Source organism: Puccinia triticina, chromosome 16A (assembly GCF_026914185.1).
Source record: "Puccinia triticina chromosome 16A, complete sequence".
NCBI lineage: Eukaryota > Fungi > Basidiomycota > Pucciniomycetes > Pucciniales > Pucciniaceae > Puccinia > Puccinia triticina.
The window spans coordinates 1,944,616-1,963,574 of record NC_070573.1 but is presented as its reverse complement, the minus strand read 5'-3'; the positions used below and the strand labels follow the sequence as shown (position 1 = coordinate 1,963,574).

The following is an 18,959-nucleotide window of genomic DNA, read 5'->3' as shown; positions in this document are numbered from 1 at the left end:
TGCCTCATGATTTATCCAATTTGCTTCAAAGCAGCCCAGTATATGCATAGAGCCGCGGTTATGCATAGGCCGGGTCTGCGCTGCTGCGGGGATGCTAAGCCAGCCCGTTGCCAGCATCCGCACAACCAAAACAGCACCGATCAGCACGATGGCCAGCACGCTCGACCACAAGCAGCCTCTCCCAGAAACACAGGACGGCGTGTCATCGGACCAGATTCCCAGCGGCGAGAAAAGAAAACTGGACGACGGAGATACAGAGCATCAGGAACCCTTCCCGAAGAAGTCTCGATCACTCAATACTCAACCTGAGGTCGCCCAGAAACAAGGTCAGCTTCACAAATCACCCAATACATGTATGGGAATTGATTAGTTGTTTTTTTTTCTTTCTCTTTTCTTTCGGGAATGCTTAGAAACAGATACTGTTTCCAACGGAGCTCTTGCGCCACAGCAGGTCTCTGAACTCACATCAGCCGAGTCAGAAAAGAGGAAGCCACTCGACTCACAGCCAAAGGAACCCAGCTTAGGGAACAGCCTACTGGATTCGGTCGATATGACTCAAACCTGTCTCTCCGAGCAACAAGTCGGGATCAGCAAATACATCAACCCCAACTTACCCACCTTTTCCGCCATTCTCAAACATCGATTTACCGACTTCATGGTCCATGAGGTCAACACATCCGACCAAGTTATCCATCTGAAAGATATCGGAGATCCTTCCAAGGAAGCCCCCCGTGAACCCGCTCCAGAACTGCCGAAAGTGAAAACCCATAACCAAAACGTACGCTACTGGTTTTGATCATGTACAAATATTTTCTCTCACGCCGCTAAACATGCTATTTTATTTCTCATGAGCGTATTTTAATAGGAATGGCCGGAAAATGCACACGAAAAACTACTTGATGTTTTAGGTCAAGAAAAACTAACGGCACTTCAAAGTTTTGTGGAACACGGGCCGCCTCAAAAAGGACGCAATAACAGCAAAAATAAGACAACGCACCCGAACCCCGTATCAAACCCACCCGCACCTAGTGCCGAGGTCGACAACTCTGAAAGTAAAAGATCTGAAAACCAAGAAACTAGCCAAGTAGAAAACCCTAAGGAGGACTCATCGAGCCCAAATATCATCCCAACTAGCATCATATCTGATGTCAGTCCTTTCGACATCACCTCTACTAATCTCCAACGATAGTCCAAGGCTAGGTCGCCCCTGTTTCATTTCTAACCTGATTATCATGTAGCCGATCGACTCGAAAGACCAGCGCAAGCGATTCCATCAAGCCATCAGGGAGGTCTTCCAGGGTAGACTGATCACCGAACACAAAGAGCTTGATGGGGATACTTCTGCTATCGAAATCAGCTGGGCTCGACCCGGGAAAAGTACCGAAAGGCGACGTAAGTATCTCGTCAACTTTGGGTTTCTTAGACGCATACACGTTAACTTCAGAAGCGTTTCTTGTTTTCGATTGGAAAATGTAGCTAAGCCTGTCGATCAGAATCCACCCTATATTCACTTCACCCTTCAAAAGACAAACCGCGAAACCCAGGATGCTCTTTCTATTATTTCTCGAACTCTTCATTGTCACGTGTCGAAGGACTTGGCAATTTCGGGCACCAAGGATAAGCGGTCAGTAAGCTGCCAGCGGGTCAGTTTCAAGCGGGGCAGAAGGATGGTCGGAGACGTCTGGGCAACCTTGAACAACATCAGAAGGAATCAGCAATTCAGCGAGCAAATCACGTTTACTCAAAGAGGCGACAAAGGGATTCGGGTAGGAGATTTCACCTACGAGAACGCGCCTTTGAAACTCGGAGAGCTGAATGGCAACCGATTCACTGTTGTTCTTCGGTAAGCATTCATATTCTTTGGGTGCTAGATGGATCATTTATTCTGCAACCATCTTCATTTTTCCACCAGGGACGTGAATCCTGCTCAGCCAGAAATCTTGAAGGAGGCAGTCAAGACTCTTTCGACTCAGGGATTCCTAAACTATTTCGGTATGCAACGATTCGGGACTACCTCTGTTGGCACCCATATTGTCGGACTAAGCCTTCTTCAGGCAAATTGGGACCTAGCCATTGACCTGATCATGCGCAAGAAGTTGGGCGAAACCCAAGATTCCGAGTTGGCGCGGTCACTATGGGAAGATAAGAAGGACGCCAAGGCGGCGCTGGATCTGATGCCAAGAAGATGTGTTGCTGAGAGGTGCAGTTGAGTCGGACAGCTTCCTTTCTTTGCGAAAATAAAAATCGGACCTGGGCGCTTACCATCATTCAAATTCAGTCCTCCAGTTTTTCTCCAAGCAAGCAGTAAACACGGATAAATGTGGTGCCTTAGCCAGTGTGAATAACTGTAAAACGTCTGTTCGTCTTGTCCTTGTATGCTTAGCTAACATTCTCCCTGAAATACACAACAGATTCCGAAAAATCTCAAGATGATGTACATCCACGCCTATCAATCGTACATTTGGAATACCATTCTGTCCCGTCGTGTTGAGCTATATGGCTGTGACAAGCCTGTGGTTGGCGATTTGGTTCAGCTAGACCGGGGCAAAGCTCATGAACCAATTGAAGACGAAGAGGCACTTGAAACCATCGATGATGCTCAGATGAAGAAGTCCAGCAGTTGTCCTGCTGTCAAAGTGCTTAAGACGGTGGAGGACTGTCAAGCATTTACAATCTATGACGTCGTCTTGCCATTAGTGGGCTACAACATCGTCTATCCCGAGAATGAACTAGGCGAGCAGTACTTGAAGATTATCAGACAAGATGGTTTAGACCCCGATAAACTTTACCGAAGCCAGGCGTCAGTGTTTTCCAAATCTACAAACGGGCTCATTCCTCATCGCTTTGAATTAGAGTTTCCTGACAAGCTTTGATTAAAACAGTGAATACTCGATGGTAAGGTTTTTTTTTTTCAGTACGAACATGGACATATGGAAAATAATAGGGGCTGACTTGATACGCATCATAGGGAGGAACTTACCGAAAGATCTTGCATTTACCGCGAGATGTCCAGAGTCAAGTATATCAATACGAAGATCCAGACTTGCCGCTGACCCAAGCAGATGAAGACAGTCTGCTCGGGTTCGAGCTCCCTGATCTCAAAGAATGGACAGCCGAATCAGCTGAGCAGAAAAAAAACCTGGCCCTCAAAGTCGAATTTACTTTGGGTAGCTCTGCATATGCCACCATGGCTCTCCGGGAAATCCTGAAGAGCGACACGGGGAAAGAGGCGCAGTCTAGGATGACCCAGCGGTTGAGAGAACGCATGGTCCATACTTGTCCAGAAACCGATCCAACCACCGTCGAACCAACCTCTGCAATTATTTCATAACCTGCCATCCTGTTTTTCTTTTCTTCCAATCAATATCCATCTTAGTTTTTGGTCAATGAAGTGCTTGGGGATACTGACGCCAAGCTGCTTACAACGCTTGCTAATCGGGGCATGATTGATCAAATGCCTCTTATCGCATGCCACTGCATCCTTTGATGATCAGGTATCAGTTCAGCTACTTACACTCCTCTCCCCCCTTGACCGTTGTGGGAAACGCTGGGTAATAATTTGTCTTGCTAACAGCATTGCTGAGAGACACGTTGTGGGGATTTGTCCGGAAGTGAGTAGGAAGATTCTCAGTAAAAAAGGGAATTGTGTGATCTTCCAGTCGGGCTATACTTCCTGTGGCGGACGCGAATTTACAGATCCACGCATGCATCACTAGTCGCTAACTACCCTGGTAAATTAAAATACTGCCAGATGCTTGGCGGATGAAGTTCAAATGTGGCAGGTTTGACATCACTTCCAGCACAAGCATGCCTGCAGATGGCTGATTGATTACCGAGTAGAATCCTGGATGCTTAAATAGGTAAGATTGTCGCGGCTGTGCCAAGCCGGAGATCGAACGGATGGAGGCGAATAGTGGCAAGAAGCTTACGGTCGTGTGGAGTTCCAGGGCCCACATGTGCTGATGGCTTTGGGCTGCTGCTGGCCTCGCCGGTCGGGTGTTCAATGGACGCAGATCCGAGTCGATTCTGCTATGGCTATCCTTTCTTTCATCCTCTCTTTCTCCACCCTCATCCTCCCTGGCCGCGCTCACCAACACGGTAGCCAATCACTTCGACGGACCACCAGCCGTACCCAAGGACCCAAAATGTGAATATAAATCACGGCTTTTGGTCCTTGCTCCTTCCTCCATCTCACCATCACACTCCAGCCCCGAGTCGCTCAGAAGAAATATTTCCAACAGTACCAAGATCTTGAATTCTGATAACCAACAAACAACAGCGGCTATGTTGTTCATGAAACTCTTGTTGAACTTTTTGGTTGCTGGTAAGTTTCATTCTCTGGCGCGAATTCGGTCTTTTAAGTTCTCTTTAATCACTGACTGATAAGTGATGATATCTTGCTGATAACACATCGATATTTCATGTAGGTGTTGCTATTGCCAGCGTAGTGCCAGCAGACAAAAGCGGAGCGGTCGCTGTAAAGAACGCTAAAGACGAGATAGACGAGGATGGCTCGGGCTCAGTCTTAGTAGAGTATTCGAGCAGTGTGAAATTTTCTATCGAGAGCCATTTCAACTTGATTATCCAGAGTTGCAGCACCGGCAAATACCAGGTCGTCATAAGCTCATTAGAAGAGGTCTATAAAAAGCTTCTCGAGTTGAACGATGGATGTCACAAAAGTTCCTTCGAGTTTGATGAAGTGGTCAGTTGGCCAGTTATTCACTGCACTTTAAGATTCGCATAGCAACTAGCAGCATACTGATGGTTTTCTGCTAAACTTTTTTTTGTTGAACTTCGTAAATAACAATCGTATCCATTCCTTTGGATCGCATAGGTCGAATTCTCCCACGAATTTGTTAAAGTCTTACTGAAATTTCAAGCAATCCTTTTCATCATCAAGAGTCACCCCTTTATTGCGGACAAATGTGGTGGTTGAGTCAACATTTCTCCTCTCTCTCTCTCTCTCTCTCAAAGGTGAACCAAACTGATACGAGATATATAATAATATGTAAACAGCTACTCTGTTCAAATGCGGTTATGAATTCAGCGAAATCTTCAAGTTTATTCTTAGCTATAAGATCGATATCCACGCCTTGACTATTTCCGTTGGCATAGATTACAGCATCTTCGGCGGGATCGGGTTCTCCATCCCTCATATTGGCCCTTTTTAGATAACCTACACACCTAGAGTTTTTCTATCTACGTATTTCTTCTTCTTGGCCAATGTAAAATATAAAAAGGTCTTGACCATCCTTGTCTAAATCCTATTTACATAGTTCATCCATGTCCCCACTCGACTCATCTCCGCTTTGCTTTTCCTGTTTGGCTGCCTCCCATTTTATGACCACATTATCACGAGAATTTTGTCAAAAGTGCTCATTCCACCCTGTCTATAAACCCGCTCACTCACGCCTCTCCCAGTCATGCTCAATTCAACGTGGACAACGTCAGAAATGATATTTTCAACGATTTGCCATTTGGTGACTATCTGATCACAAGTTTTTTCCCGACACCGTGAGCGTACATAATTTGAGCCCGAGAGATTTTTGTTGACTCTGAAGGTTTAACCCCGGTAAAAAAAACTCCCCGCTGGATGGTGGAATGCTGCGCCGTGGCTTTTCAACGTTTTCTTGAAACAAACAACAAACTTATTTAACGCGCAAAAATTCTACTTGAGCTACACAACTGGATATGTAACTCTCAAGCTGGCATAATCTGGCATAATAGGCTGCATTTGGGTTTGATTGTAAGTAGGTGCATTGAAACACGCGACAGAACGGCAACGCTTCAACTCTGCCTGGGTGGTTCACGGCCACGCCAGGGCTTCAGGGATTGTTTATGCTGCGCTCGACATTCCTTCTGCCTGTGATTTGCTCAAGGTCTACACGTGTCCCCAAGTATACTGCCTGGTAAGTCTTCATAGACTCTGTCAGGGGTTTTTTTGACGAGGTCTTGCTTGCCACGGCCACGCGGTGTTGACTTGGTTCGCATTAAACTTGTGACCGCGTGCCGTGTCACATCCGGATCGATGGTTGCAGTACTCAAGCAAAGTAGAGCAAAACAGGAAACCCAAGCAGAAATGCTGAGGACTTCGCCCATGCAACCAACATTGTCTGTCCCATGGAACCAGCTTTCCTACGAGTGCAGATGTGTGACCTCTTCCGTAGCACTTACAACATAAAAGATTTGTCTCTAAACGAAACCATTGAGTTCTATCATCTACAAATAGTTTACAAGCTGCATCCGACACTTCTCTGCCCTCAGTTTATCAATCAGATAAGTTTGTTTTTGTTCATAAATACCGTTCATACCATTCTTAACAATACCGATCAAAGATTTAACCCCACTCTCATCCTCAGTTTTGTATCCGAGGGTTTCCGTAACAGTAAATCACTTTTAGAACCATCATCAAAACTTTCCTGTATACCTTACCATGTCAAGTTTATCCAGTTCGAACAACGAATCGAAAACTAGTCTGATAGTTCAGCGGCCTGACAAACCCCAACCGTCAAGAACCTCGATTTGGGTGTTTATGCAGAACCACTCCTTGTCACTCTATTTCTTGATTTTCACTATATTATTACTACACCCGCATTCTGTCAGTGCTTCCCACCGCGAGCACCAGGGCATCTCCCCACGAGCGCGGTTTGATGCCACTGACTCCAATTCATACACTGGATCGAGCGCCAATCGGAACTCAAGCGACGACTCGGCGCCGCAGTGCAGTTTTCACCAAAGTATTTTCCAGGACACTACCAGCGGTATCGCACCGACGGAAACGACTAGTACCGACCATGGAATCAAGATCACGGACTGTTACGAGTGAGTTTGAGCCTACCATTTCATCGCGATCATGTTCGCTGTTGGTAAACTCAATCAAAACCTCCTCACATGCTAATCCTGCCGAGTTTCTTCGGGGTTTTTCAGCGCTCTAGGTCACCTCTTGCACGAAAGAAATGGAGCGTCGATGTTTCAAATGGATGGTACTACAAAGAGAAAATCTTGTGGCACCTGCCGATTGCAAATAGAAGCGAAAAATACGAAGGAACTGTTCATGTGAGCTGGCGCCTTGAAGAAAATCTCTTCGGGGGAAGTTCAAGTGTTGACTGAAATGCCTATGATTTCTCAGCCCCCTCAACAAGGTCATATTCGGAACTAGCCGGGACAGATCAGGGGGTCTAAACGGGATATTTGAAGCATGCCATAAGAGGGTAAGTCTCGCTCACCATGCCTCAGCTCAAATGAGATTTGGGTTTCATTCTCTTGTTCGATTCTGAAAGCTTGAAATTGTGAATTCTGACACATAAAACCTATGACTTCGACCAGGGGGGCCAAATCATGTTACAACCTGATGGAATGTTGAAAATTGCTATCCGAATCGATGTATCGAAGTCAGCGGCTAATCGTGATTGTAGTCTCATCACAACTCAAACTTGAAAGAGCTCTGCTAGTGAGGACCCTCATTCAAACAAGCATCGCCAGCAATACGATGGAAGGTGAAAGTCATCGGATCTAATTGCAGCCCACTATAGCCAAAAAAGCAAAATCAATCAGATCAATCAGTCGCATAAATTTCCAAAAAAAATTGTATTTCTTATTTTTTATTCTATCTATGTGTTTTTAAGATTAATATCTGTTTAGTACTTCCATACATCTTCTGTTTATATTTGTTTATATTGCTGGTCAAAAGACAAAAATAGTATTCTTCCAACAGCATTGATAAAGACAAATGTAACAAATCATTTTATTCATTGATTTGGTGCAAAACAGGTATTTTGTTGCAATTGTTTGGAATTCTGCCCTCTGGGGTGAGCCATTTGCACAATCCTTCTTGATTTCAACGAAGTCCTGAAAAGAAATTCAACCACAGATATTCATTGTTTTTTGTATGCCCCTGCTCATATATTTGTGCCATAAATGAACGGTTCAAAGACAGTACATGAGAACATTGTTGGCCTCCCGCCAACAAGCGCTGGCAAAGATGCCAATCGAAGCTGTATAAAAAAGAACATAGCCGTGGTAACACTAATAGCTGCTGGCACCCTAGATCAAGGACAGGGATGGCTTTCTCACTTATTATCTGGCCTATAACCTTGTCATCAATTGTTTCTGCAGCGGGGAAGTTTTACCTCGAGCAATTGGTGTCTTTGGTTGGTGGAAGTAGCACAAGTAACCACGTCATTTCAGTCCAGTCTCATTCTGAAAAGAGTCGGTAACTAGACCTTCTGGTCTGCAACGTCAGAGACGCATCCCTCTTTGCTGATTCGAATTGCTCAGGGCAGCACTTGGATGACTGCAAGATAAAGTAACGTAAATATGTAATTCAGAGTGCCGACCCGAAATGGTCGAACGAGCTGGTCCGACTGCCCCTCGGCCCCGGGCAAACCGTGTCCGACCACACTACATGGCCCTGTGCCAGCGGGGCGGGGAGCCGCCGGTCCATCATCTGCCATCCTCCCCTCCAATACCGTGATGCCCATCTGTGCCTCACCATAGATTATCCTGAGTACGGGTCAGTGACTTGGCCAACAGTGAACGCGTGACGCGGCATCGTTCGCGTGAATATTCATCCATCACCTTGGCTAGGTTTACCGGGGCGATAGCATTAGATCGTACCAGCACGTCGCATGGCTGGGCTTCTCCCAGGCCTATGTGATCACCACTGAGGCTGATTCCAACGAAACTCGCTTGGCCAATGCTCGTAACATGTATTTCCAGGCCATGCCGAGGTCACCTCCCTGGGACCCTGACGCGCAGTGGGGGTGGAAATAATCGACCAAGAAGCAACCTCAGCGCGAGCACTCGAGGCATGGCTGAGTGCTTGTGACTGGGTCACTGGTTAGTAACGTCGACTCGGCTGGTCAAGAGAGACGCGCCGATGGAGAGCAAGGCGTCTACCATGGTGATCACTACAGACCAATCTTCTCTTTCCAAGTCCCGTCTCATAACTTTCCAAGATGCTGCCTCATACAATTGGAGATTGGTGACCAAGTCTATAAGTAGTTCAAGAGTCCCACAAAATGGATCGTACCACATCCCATTATCAATTGTGCACTGTACATACATTCATCCATCTGTTTATATCATTTATCAAAAGAGCACGCACTAGGACGTCACATCAAACTCCGCTAGTCTCTATACTTTATCAAGGTCTTAAGAGTCGATTATTCTTAGTTCTTCTACGCAAGCTGAGCGGCAAAAACTTGAATCTGATTCCCGCAATCATCGATAATGTCCAATTCTATCATACGGCAGAGCCGAGTCTCAATTCTTTCTCTCCTGCTTGTGGGCGTCTTGGCGCTTTTCCCGGGCGGCTCCATGGGCTCTCATCCGTCAATCGGAGGCATATCCCAACGGTCTTCAATCAAAGAAACGCAGGCGACCGAACTTCCTGAGAAGGCCGTCCGGCCTCAACATGCGAGACGACAGACGGCGTTCAGATCGACGACGGATTCCACGGGAAGACCCACCGGTTCTTCCACCACATCTAACCAAAACACCATCACCAATTTTAATACCAACAACCAAGCCACTGGCAACACTAACAATCTAAATCCCATTGTCAATAATCCATTGGACAGCATTAACAATAATAACAACAAAAATACAATCAATAACCTTAATAATAATAACAACAACAACAACAACAACAACAACAACAACAATGGAAATAGCAACAACAACAACAACCCAGTCATCTCCAAGAATACAAACACAAAGAATCCAATCCTTTCAACTGGTGATGTGACTGCGAGGACCCAGTGCAATGTCCACCAAAGCATGAACCCAACCGACAACCCGATCAAAAAGACCCATCAGAATGGGATCAAGGCAGAGGACTGTTATGAGTAAGCAACCCTTGCTAGCCTTCCTTCAAGCACGACAAAAAATCACACGCCTTTTTGTTATCTCGGCGAACGGTTGATGCTGACGATGTTTGTTGATCTTTTCTTTCTCTCAGTGCGCTCGGCCGTCTTCTTCAGGATGAGAAGAACGGCAAGTCTCTCATCCAGATGCACTCGGTTCAGAAACGGCAAGTGTGTGGGACGTGTCGGCTGAAATTCGAGAGGATCGCGACGGCAGAAAACTTTTCTACGTGAGTAGTGGTACCTGCATCGGAGGATTGCGTTATGAATGGAGCACTTCATTGACGGTAAATCATCTGTTACACAGTTCGCTTGAGGTCATCATGTTTGGTACTAGCAAGCAACGGAATGGAGGTATGAATGCGCTCTTGAACACATGTGGACAGAAAGTGAGCAAAGCCTGCACAACTCCCAGTAGTAGCGATCCACCATATCCGACCCTTCTCAAGAGAGAGACTGATTGGTTTTTCGTTGTGTTTTCCGAATTTGAAAGGGAGGGCAGATCATCATGCCCGCCGGACACGGGCTGAAAAGCACACTGCGAATCGACGTGGCCAAGTCCCAGGTGGCGACTGACTGTAAGGCCACAGGCGGCAGCAGCAGCACTCCTTCAACCTCTTCGTCTTCCACCACTCAGTCTAACTCTCCTAACAATAGCAATCTCAATTCAAACAATAACAATCCTGGATACAAGAAAAACAAGCGCTCTTTAGCCTGATCATCAACAACTCCAGTATAAAATCACCTCCAGAAGTATTTTTCTGAACTTATCTCTTTACATGAGTTTAATTTGAGAATCTGTGTTATATAGTCCAGCAGTTTTTTTTTTCTCTCTTTTCTTTTTCGTCAGTTCCAGATCGATTGCCTCCAGTTAATTTATCCGTTCTCTGTCAACAAACAGAGTCTGTGATTATTTTGTGTAAATGAAAAGGCCGTAGTCTATCAGTGATAATGAAAACAGTCTCTTGTAAATAAATATATATGCAAACATAAATATTCAGATAGAACTCGTGCGACTAGCAACAGCCTTGTCCCGGCTTTGTCAAAGGGAGAGAGTAGTGAGTGGTGCAATGGGCTTGGTCTTTCTTCCTCCATTCAACGTCCCTCATCTAGCTGTTATTGCTGCCCGAGTCACAATGAGTCGACGCTCAGTATTTATTTCGGTTCAAATGTTCCCAATGCAAACGATATATGAATCAACTATTATTAAGGGTTCTGGATTTCTTTTTTTTTGCGCTTTCTCTTTTCATCATCATCAAAAAAAACATCAAGACAAAGATTTGGTGTCTCAAGATATCCAAAAAAAAAAAAACCAAAAAAGGGAAACAACAGGGCTTTTTTTATCTTTTTCTGGGCGGAGGAGTAGGTGGAGGGTGAGGGTCCAATAGTTTATAAGGAGAAGGAGATTGGGAGGAGAGGGAGTCGTGAGTGACCAACGTGATTGTTTTCGGAACGAAAACCTAGATATAAATATTTTGACTTTTTTTCTTCTTTTTTTAGGGATATATCGAATGTCGTGAGGACTCTAAAGAAAACCACCGAGGAATAAAGACAAGAGGAATTCGAAAGGCAGAAGAGGGCGAGCGGTGAGAGGACTATAATAAGATAGAGGGAGAGAGAGAGAGAGAGAGGGAAGAGACTAGAGGAAGAGGGAGAGTGCGCAGGAGGAGAGAGCGGTGAATAGGATGGTGGTGGAGGAGGAGATAGCGCTGGCATCGCCGGCTTGGGAGGAAGCCTGTGAACGAAGGAGGATCAGTACTGGTTCATGTGGATCGATGTGAGCGGAGGAGAGGGGGGACATACGTTAGCGGCGGCGGATCCGACGGCACCGGAGAAGCGGCTAGGGGCGCTAGTGGTGGTGTTGGTAGCGTTGGCGCCCGAAGGAGGGAGGGCGCCGTTGAGTCCGCCGGGGGTGTTGGGCGTGTTGACTGCCTGGCCGGGGTTCGAGCCGCCCTTGGCAGGCACGAGGGTGGAGTTGGCACCCCCGGGGGCGTCGGCTGGGCCGGAGAGGTGGGCAGTACTGTTGTTGACATCTCCTGCTCGATCATCACGGAATGGTTAGTGCTTTGGTCGATAGACACATGGAGGGGCAGGACGTACCAGCAGCAGTGGAGTTGCCGCCTGGTGGTCCGGCTGGGGCACCATTGGTTGGGGCGCCGGGACAGGCCGAGAGACCGGCTTGTTTGCCAGCGTCGATCTCCTCGGGTTTGCAGTTGTCATGAAGACAGGTGTTGTATGCGAGCAAGAACTCGGGGTGCTAGTCAGGGTCCAGACGTAGACGTCAGCGGGGGTTAGAAGGGTTCAGAACTGGCTGAAAGCTGTCTTACCTTGCAGTACTCGCTAACTTGGCTAGCGCCGAACCTGGTAGAGAAGCGATCGATCGGGATAGTCAGCGGGTGAGGTCGCTGGATGAGAGAGAGAGAGGATGGTGGAGACTGACCAGACAGCAGCTTCCTTGATCTTGATCGACATGCAGTTGGCCGCACATTGGGGGATGGCAGGGCCGGCGGGCTTGGGGGCCTCGGCGGAAGCAGAGTGAGCAAGCGAGAGGCTGCTCAAGACGACAGCGAAGAGGGCAGAGTTTCCGGAGAACATGGTGTATGTGGGTGGGTGGGGTGTATGGAGTGGTTAAGGTTGGGAGCGGCTGGACTAAGCTGAGCAGGAAGCGGGGGGGGAGTAAGTGTATTGGGAGTGTTAAGGAGTGTCTGGGAGTGGTGGAAACAGCGAGCGAGACAGGCGGTGGATGGGGGGAAGATGGGCGAGGGGGAAGAAGAAATGGTCGGGAGTCAGCAGGAGTTGGCCAGGGCTTGGTGTATATTTATGTACATATTATTGGGCTGTATCACTAAACCATGGCGCTCAGCGCAGGAGGGGACATGCAGCCCTCTGCGGCACACATCTGGCCTGCACCGGGCCACGAAAGGAGGAGAACGAGGAGATTAAATTGGAGGTGTACACGCACATCGAGTGTCCAAGTGACTTGACCAGGCGAATCTGTGTATCACTATCGGTAGAGGAGCTGTATAAGAAATGTCGGTTAGTCTGTTTTTTTTTTTTTTTTCCTTCTTGATTGGGGGGAGCAGAGGGCTGGTCAAGAGCGACTCACGAGCAGGCAGACAAGGGTGGAATGGCTGGACGGGGGTCAAAGGGGCACAGTGGATATATGTGGTTCAAGAAGGCAGGTGTGTTGGGGTTGAGCTGGAAGCGATCGGGCGGAGGCAGAGTTTAAGTGGGTGTCAGTGTGTCAGCTGCGGGGGTTTTTTATTGTGAGACTGAGGGTGGTGGAAGGTGGAGGAAGAAGAAGACAGCGAGACAGTGCTCGAGGTGATACTGATGGATGACGAGCTCTGAATGGGCGGCTTCTTTTGAAGTACATGAGCTGAAACCAGTCAGAGAGTCAACACCAAGGGACAAGCTTCACGCAATCGATAGTGCTTCTTCCAAGCCGGAGATGTTCTATACAGGATACACCGCGCCGGCTGCTGCACCATTACCAAGAGATATGTACAATGTACTGCTATCAGGAGGCAGCCTTGGATCGAAAAGCTTGCTTGCAGACAGGGGGAGGAGGAAACTGAATGAAGGGGCACGGGCCATGAGAGACTGTTGGGGCACCCACATTGCGAAGATGTCGTTATCAAATGTGTTCGGCGTGGATGGGCTCAGTCGACGGCCAGGGGAGTCGGCTCGTTTCTAGTGGGCGGTGGGGGTGGTGTAAATAGGTGGGGGGGGTGTGCTGGGTTTTTTATACTCGGGCCGACTAGGCCGGGTCGATGGGCGCCGTCCTCGGCCAGGACGATCCAGCTCGGCCGCCCGCTGAACACTGATCAGATCAGTCGAGCACATCCTCAGCTAGTTCCCCTCGATCATCCTCCCCGATCCGACCCCGGCCTCATCCACCAAGGCCGCCGAGAATAATCGGAACCGCGCTAGCCGGAGATCCCGGTCGACTCAGTCCTGGGGATCAACTGGATTGCCATCATCACATGGCCCCATGCCCAATGTTTCAATCCAATGACACACCTCACTGGTGATACGATATCAGGCCTTTGAGTACATAAATATTTCTGGTTTTGCTTTTGTCTCCCCAGATCAGGCCGGAGCTGCATCTCTGTTCTTTCTTCCCTGCTTATTGCAGTGTGCGCACATAAAAAAAAACTGCACGTAGAAGTCGCCTATGTAGACAGACCACGAAGAGCAATCAAGCTGGCTTATCTACATACATGTGACGTAGCAGGTCCAATGAGCGGGTAGTGTCACTGAATCTTCCAGATACATCTCCAAAATTGGCCAGGCAGAGAATACGTTTGAGAGCCAAAATTCATCGGTGTGACTGAGCTATCCATGGTCACCTTGCTCCTTTCCCTCAATCAAACGTCCACAGACTGGGCCAAGATTCAGGACTTGACAGATACAATCACTTATCACTGATTATCAGCATGGACAGCTTGCCTCAGTGGTATGTGATCATCTGTAGCCTAACTTGACACAAGTCCCCCCTGGTCATGAGCCAGCTGGATTGTCCAATTATCTCAACACAATAACAGAACTGTTTTCAAAATATCAGAGATGAGCTTTTCTAAGTTGAGTGCTTCATAAAGCACCCAGGAGTGCATTTTTCTTTTTGACTTCCTAAAAGTTCTGCTCAACTGGGTCTCCTTACAAACTTTCACATAATTCAGATACTCTGGCTATAAGCTAAGTTCAATATTGCCAATGGGCCAGTCTGCTAACCCACATATGCAGTCTTGATTTTGGGCATGTGATAGTGACTGGTGCAGATTGTGAGATGATGACTGCCTATGACTGCAATGGATGTGAATCCCACAAAATTTGGCTCTTGATTATCTACATCAGTGGGTAAGATTAAGGCCCCGCTTGATCGCAAGCCTGGCCCAAGCAGGTGTCTACGTCAAGGCCAGAGCAGCGCCCAGAATTCCAAAGACACTGCAGACACCATCATCCAGTTCTGGCAGATCTGCTCAATTACCAAGTTTAGTGACTCCAAGACTCTTGTCAAGTTAGGTTCTCTCCTCTCCTTCTTTTCCAACAACCATACTGACCTCCACTCTCTCCTTTGTTCATCCATCTACCCCTCTATCTCAAGAGAGCCAATGTTGCAGAGTTGAGATACTAAAAACTCAAATCCAACAAAGGTCAGTCTCCTTTCCCAGCACCCCGTTCCTCAATGCCTTTTTGAAGATCCTCCTCCCACCATCTCTTCAAAAACCCTGCTCCTTATCCCCATCATACTAACTGCTGGTTCTGGTTTCACAGCTTTAATTTATAGCCCATTCTTTTGAAGTTTTGTTCTCTCCTGGTGAGAAAAGGATACCTACCTAGGTCGCAATCAAGTACTGTGCAGTACTAGCTACCGCTGTGGTATACAAAATGGGAAAAATCAAAAGTTTTTCTCTCATTTGCGTAATTAGTCATAGAATGCCTCACAGTACAACCATATGGACCCCAGAAAAGGAAACTACAGCCCAAGTACCCCCTAGTCCCCACTGGAAGCAAAACCAGAGCCCCACTACACTGGAAGTCAGCCCTTTGGACAACCTGTAGCATCTCATCAAACCCCTGTCACGCATCTCAAGTCACCTTTCCCTCACTATACACATACACACCCATATGTTCCCTGCTCCACTCTAGCTCCACTGCATATATTAGTTTGTATTTGTTTGCCATCCGCATTAAATCATGTAGCACTGCCCCTGCAGCTGTGCCCTGCAACCCCATTGTTCCCCGCCTCATTTATGCACCTCCTTGCATAAATTAAGCACATCCTCACTCATGCACGCACCCCTTGCATAAATTGTACACAGCCACTCCTGTATTTGCACAGCCCCCCCTGGAGCAAAAATCCCTCACATTTGTCTATATAAGGAGCTCTCTCCCCTCCCCATTTTTGTTCCTTGGTTTATTACTCATCAGTGATTCACTCACCACCTATACTCACAACACTTACAACTTACTACTACACTCATAACAACCCTTAAATAGCAATACAACCTTATATTGTGTCTTGAACAAACTCATCTTGAGCATACCACTCCTATCACCTTATTAAAACTTGCCAAGCGGAGCTTGGTGGGTCTTGTAGCTGGTAGTATAGAAGGGCAGAGCTTGCAACTCCTTCATACCCTTCTCCATTCAGCAAAAGGGTTTCACAACCACTTTTGAGTCTTACACCGCAAAGATATCTGTAAGCCGTTCTCAGCTCCCTCACTCCCCTTTCTGTCTTCTCTCCCCCCCTCCTCTCTCCCTAGTCTATGTAAGATACATGATTCATTTATCAGAAAGCCCATGAACATATTTTGTAAAGTGTTTTTCATTATTATTGATTAGATTGAATACAAAAACCATATATGTACAAAACCAAGTAGCAATTGAGAAAATAAGCTGGTCTGGATGAGTCCCCAATGCGTGGGGGTGGGCCAGGCTGAGGAGCATTTAAAGAAACAAGCAAGCCCGGAAGGGTCCTACTCAAATCAGATTCAAACTCAGTGTAATTCCTCTATCAAATGACATTTGAAGTTGTTAGAATTCAAATGTTATTCAAGGTTACTCCAGAGATTTTCCAACTGTGTGTTGGATGCTCTCCAAAGTGCACTTTGGACACAACTCAAAGCGGATATCCACCTTGGAGAAACTCCAAAATGGATTCAAAGGACTCTGGGATCCCACTTTGGAGTCCCTTCAAAAAGCCAGTTTGACCTGACCACAACATCCCACCTCAGGAGTCAATTTGGAGCTCCTTTGAATTTTTGCATCTGGGTTGTAGAACTTGCATCTGGCACTATATGCACTGCTTGAGTGGTGATTCCTCTGCTAAATCTTCTTTCACTACACTTTTTGGACTTCCTTTCTGCACTGCAAAATACTAGAAAAACCTCTTTTCACACTGCAGGGATCTTGGCACAATTGCATGTCTTCAGAAATAAACTCTGTACACTATGAATTCCCCCCAAAAAATGGCATTCTTTTTTGAAATTTTTATCAAGGAAAAAATAGAGAGGCTCTTCATTACCCCCACAAAATTCTGTTCCCTCCTGTTTGCAAGACTGCACAACCACAGCCTTGGCAGGAGGAAGCCATCCCGTACAGTCTTACCATGTTTCCAAGTGCAACAATGGGCCTTTACTATACATGAGATATTGGTATAGTATTGTTATCATATTTTTTTGGTCCAATAACAGTACTGTTATTTCCAGCTTCGTTTGGAGCCAATATAAATATAGGTGATATAATCATTGGTTAATTCAATGAAAACTACAAAATTCAACATAAAGCCTCCAAATATTTTTTCTAGGCAGCCTACAATACTGGTCTCTTCAATTATGAAGTCAGATTCAACTGATTCAGCCATATTTAGTACTGTAGTACCATTATATTGCTTTTGACCAAAACAAAGCAATATAATTGTATTATGGTGCTGAAGATGGCTGAATCAGTTAAATCTGACTTCATAGTTGATGAGACCAGTACTGTAGGTTTCCTACAAAAAGAATTGGATTCTTTATGTTGATTTTTGTATTTTTTATTGAATTTACAAATGATTATATCACCTGTATTTATATTGGCTCCAAACGGGGCCTCCATTTTCAGTAATGGATTTTTAATACTATATCCAATTACATGAGGATTTTTTCTTTTTGGAGAATACTATATCCAAATGAAGGAAGAAACAAAAAAAAATCTTGATTCTATACTGGCCAGATGTGGCCAGTACCACTACTTGGTGGGGATGAAAATTTATCTATTTCTTGGGCTTGGGGATCAGAGCACCCAAAGCCTTTCAGGCCTCAGCAAAGTCCCCTGAGAGGGGAAAATCCTCACAAAGCCACATAAGGCTGCTGACGGATTGTGAAATAGTTGAAGGGAACAAACTACCACATCTGCAGCCGCAGAGAACAAGAGCTAACCGGTGTTCCTAAATAACCCCGTGCTATTAGTGCAAGGACCAGGTAAGTGGAATGGTTTGCCTGTACAATCATCAGGAGCCCACATTTCATTGCCTTATGTTTACACCTGGTTAAGTGCGTTATTGTGGTAACCAGGGGAAAAAAAAGTTACTATACCTGTATTTTTTGTTTCAGAAAAAAAAACAGCATACTATACAGGCCACTTGGACCAAGGGCCAATACTAGTACAGTTATTAGTACAGGGTGGTACAACCAGACCTATACTATAACAGAAAGGCTTGGTTATTGTAGAGTATAGTATAGGCCCATTGTTGCCAAGTGTAACTCAGAGGAATTCATCTGATTCTTGGTCTAAAAGCTGATATCACTGGTCAGGAGGACCCAGCCAGGTTGTATGTAGTATGTGTGTTATGTGTTTTGTGCCAACTGGGAGGGTTCAAGGGACCCTCAGTGTTGGATAGCTTGAAAATGCACAAAGGGGAAAGGGCTAGAAGCCAATGGGGGTTTCCAGGTCCAAATGGTGGGGGGCTATAGATTTCAACCAAGTTGGGAGAGAGCAACTCTCTTGTTAGTCCTATCTACAACCAAGTGCAACATAGTTCAAAGAAGGGAAGGAAAAGGAATTGAGAAAAACACTTGCCTAGTCAAGAGAGAGAAACTCTCTGCTGACTAGGGAGGAGGGTGGTGGTGTGGAAGTACTGGCCATCAGGGTGTAAACGGGTTGGGTTTGGGTTGAAAAACAGCACCCAAACTTGACCCAACATTTAGCATGGGTCAGGTTGGGTCGGAGCAGATTTTGAAATATGCTGCCCAAACCCAACCCAATGTCATACTATTTTGGGTCTTGGGTTGAACCAACCTATTGGGCAGCAAAAGCCCCCAACTTGACTGTTGGAGGCGTCATAGTTGGGTTTCAGGCTGACCCAATTGGAAAATAGGCTTCCTGAACCCGACCCAATGATTTTACAAGTTGGGTTGGGTCAGGTTTGGGTCATGTCATTTTCTTTAAAAACGTGCCCAAACCCAAACCAAAACCCAACGGGTCTTGGGTTGGTTTTGGGTTGGCCCAACCCATTTGCACCCTGAGTACTGGGTGTGTGGGGTTCATGTGACCCCATGATGATTTGTGTGAAATCCCAACATTAGGGGGGGGGGGGGGGGGGCTTCA

At 46.4% G+C, this 18,959-nt stretch overlaps 5 protein-coding genes across 5 annotated transcripts; 4 read left to right on the top strand and 1 right to left on the bottom strand.

Annotated features, from left to right (window-relative positions):
* Positions 1 to 91: 91 nt before the first annotated feature.
* PtA15_16A213 (uncharacterized protein) lies at positions 92 to 3,331 on the top strand (the record flags this gene model as incomplete). Its single annotated transcript, XM_053163882.1, has 9 exons — positions 92 to 326; positions 411 to 778; positions 866 to 1,147; positions 1,239 to 1,392; positions 1,477 to 1,843; positions 1,913 to 2,205; positions 2,279 to 2,337; positions 2,412 to 2,804; positions 2,969 to 3,331. The coding sequence occupies 9 exons, from the start codon at positions 92 to 94 to the stop codon at positions 3,329 to 3,331; spliced, it is 2,514 nt and encodes an 837-aa protein (XP_053027862.1).
* A 631-nt stretch (positions 3,332 to 3,962) lies between these two features.
* Positions 3,963 to 7,437, top strand: PtA15_16A212 (uncharacterized protein; the record flags this gene model as incomplete). Its single annotated transcript, XM_053163881.1, has 11 exons — positions 3,963 to 4,147; positions 4,242 to 4,324; positions 4,428 to 4,702; positions 4,835 to 4,931; positions 5,017 to 5,140; positions 5,422 to 5,514; positions 5,880 to 5,909; positions 6,604 to 6,822; positions 6,928 to 7,056; positions 7,130 to 7,211; positions 7,327 to 7,437. 11 exons carry the CDS (start codon positions 3,963 to 3,965, stop codon positions 7,435 to 7,437), a joined length of 1,428 nt encoding a protein of 475 aa, XP_053027861.1.
* A 2,343-nt stretch (positions 7,438 to 9,780) lies between these two features.
* PtA15_16A211 (uncharacterized protein) lies at positions 9,781 to 10,584 on the top strand (the record flags this gene model as incomplete). The annotated part of the gene is made up of 4 exons (XM_053163880.1): positions 9,781 to 9,848; positions 9,962 to 10,096; positions 10,174 to 10,255; positions 10,360 to 10,584. 4 exons carry the CDS (start codon positions 9,781 to 9,783, stop codon positions 10,582 to 10,584), a joined length of 510 nt encoding a protein of 169 aa, XP_053027860.1.
* A 622-nt stretch (positions 10,585 to 11,206) lies between these two features.
* On the bottom strand, positions 11,207 to 12,461 carry PtA15_16A210 (uncharacterized protein; the record flags this gene model as incomplete). The annotated part of the gene is made up of 5 exons (XM_053163879.1): positions 11,207 to 11,326; positions 11,670 to 11,902; positions 11,967 to 12,123; positions 12,194 to 12,227; positions 12,307 to 12,461. The coding sequence occupies 5 exons, from the start codon at positions 12,459 to 12,461 to the stop codon at positions 11,207 to 11,209; spliced, it is 699 nt and encodes a 232-aa protein (XP_053027859.1).
* A 1,033-nt stretch (positions 12,462 to 13,494) lies between these two features.
* Positions 13,495 to 13,784, top strand: PtA15_16A209 (uncharacterized protein; the record flags this gene model as incomplete). The annotated part of the gene is made up of 2 exons (XM_053163877.1): positions 13,495 to 13,547; positions 13,631 to 13,784. 2 exons carry the CDS (start codon positions 13,495 to 13,497, stop codon positions 13,782 to 13,784), a joined length of 207 nt encoding a protein of 68 aa, XP_053027858.1.
* Between the last annotated feature and the right edge of the window lie 5,175 nt (positions 13,785 to 18,959).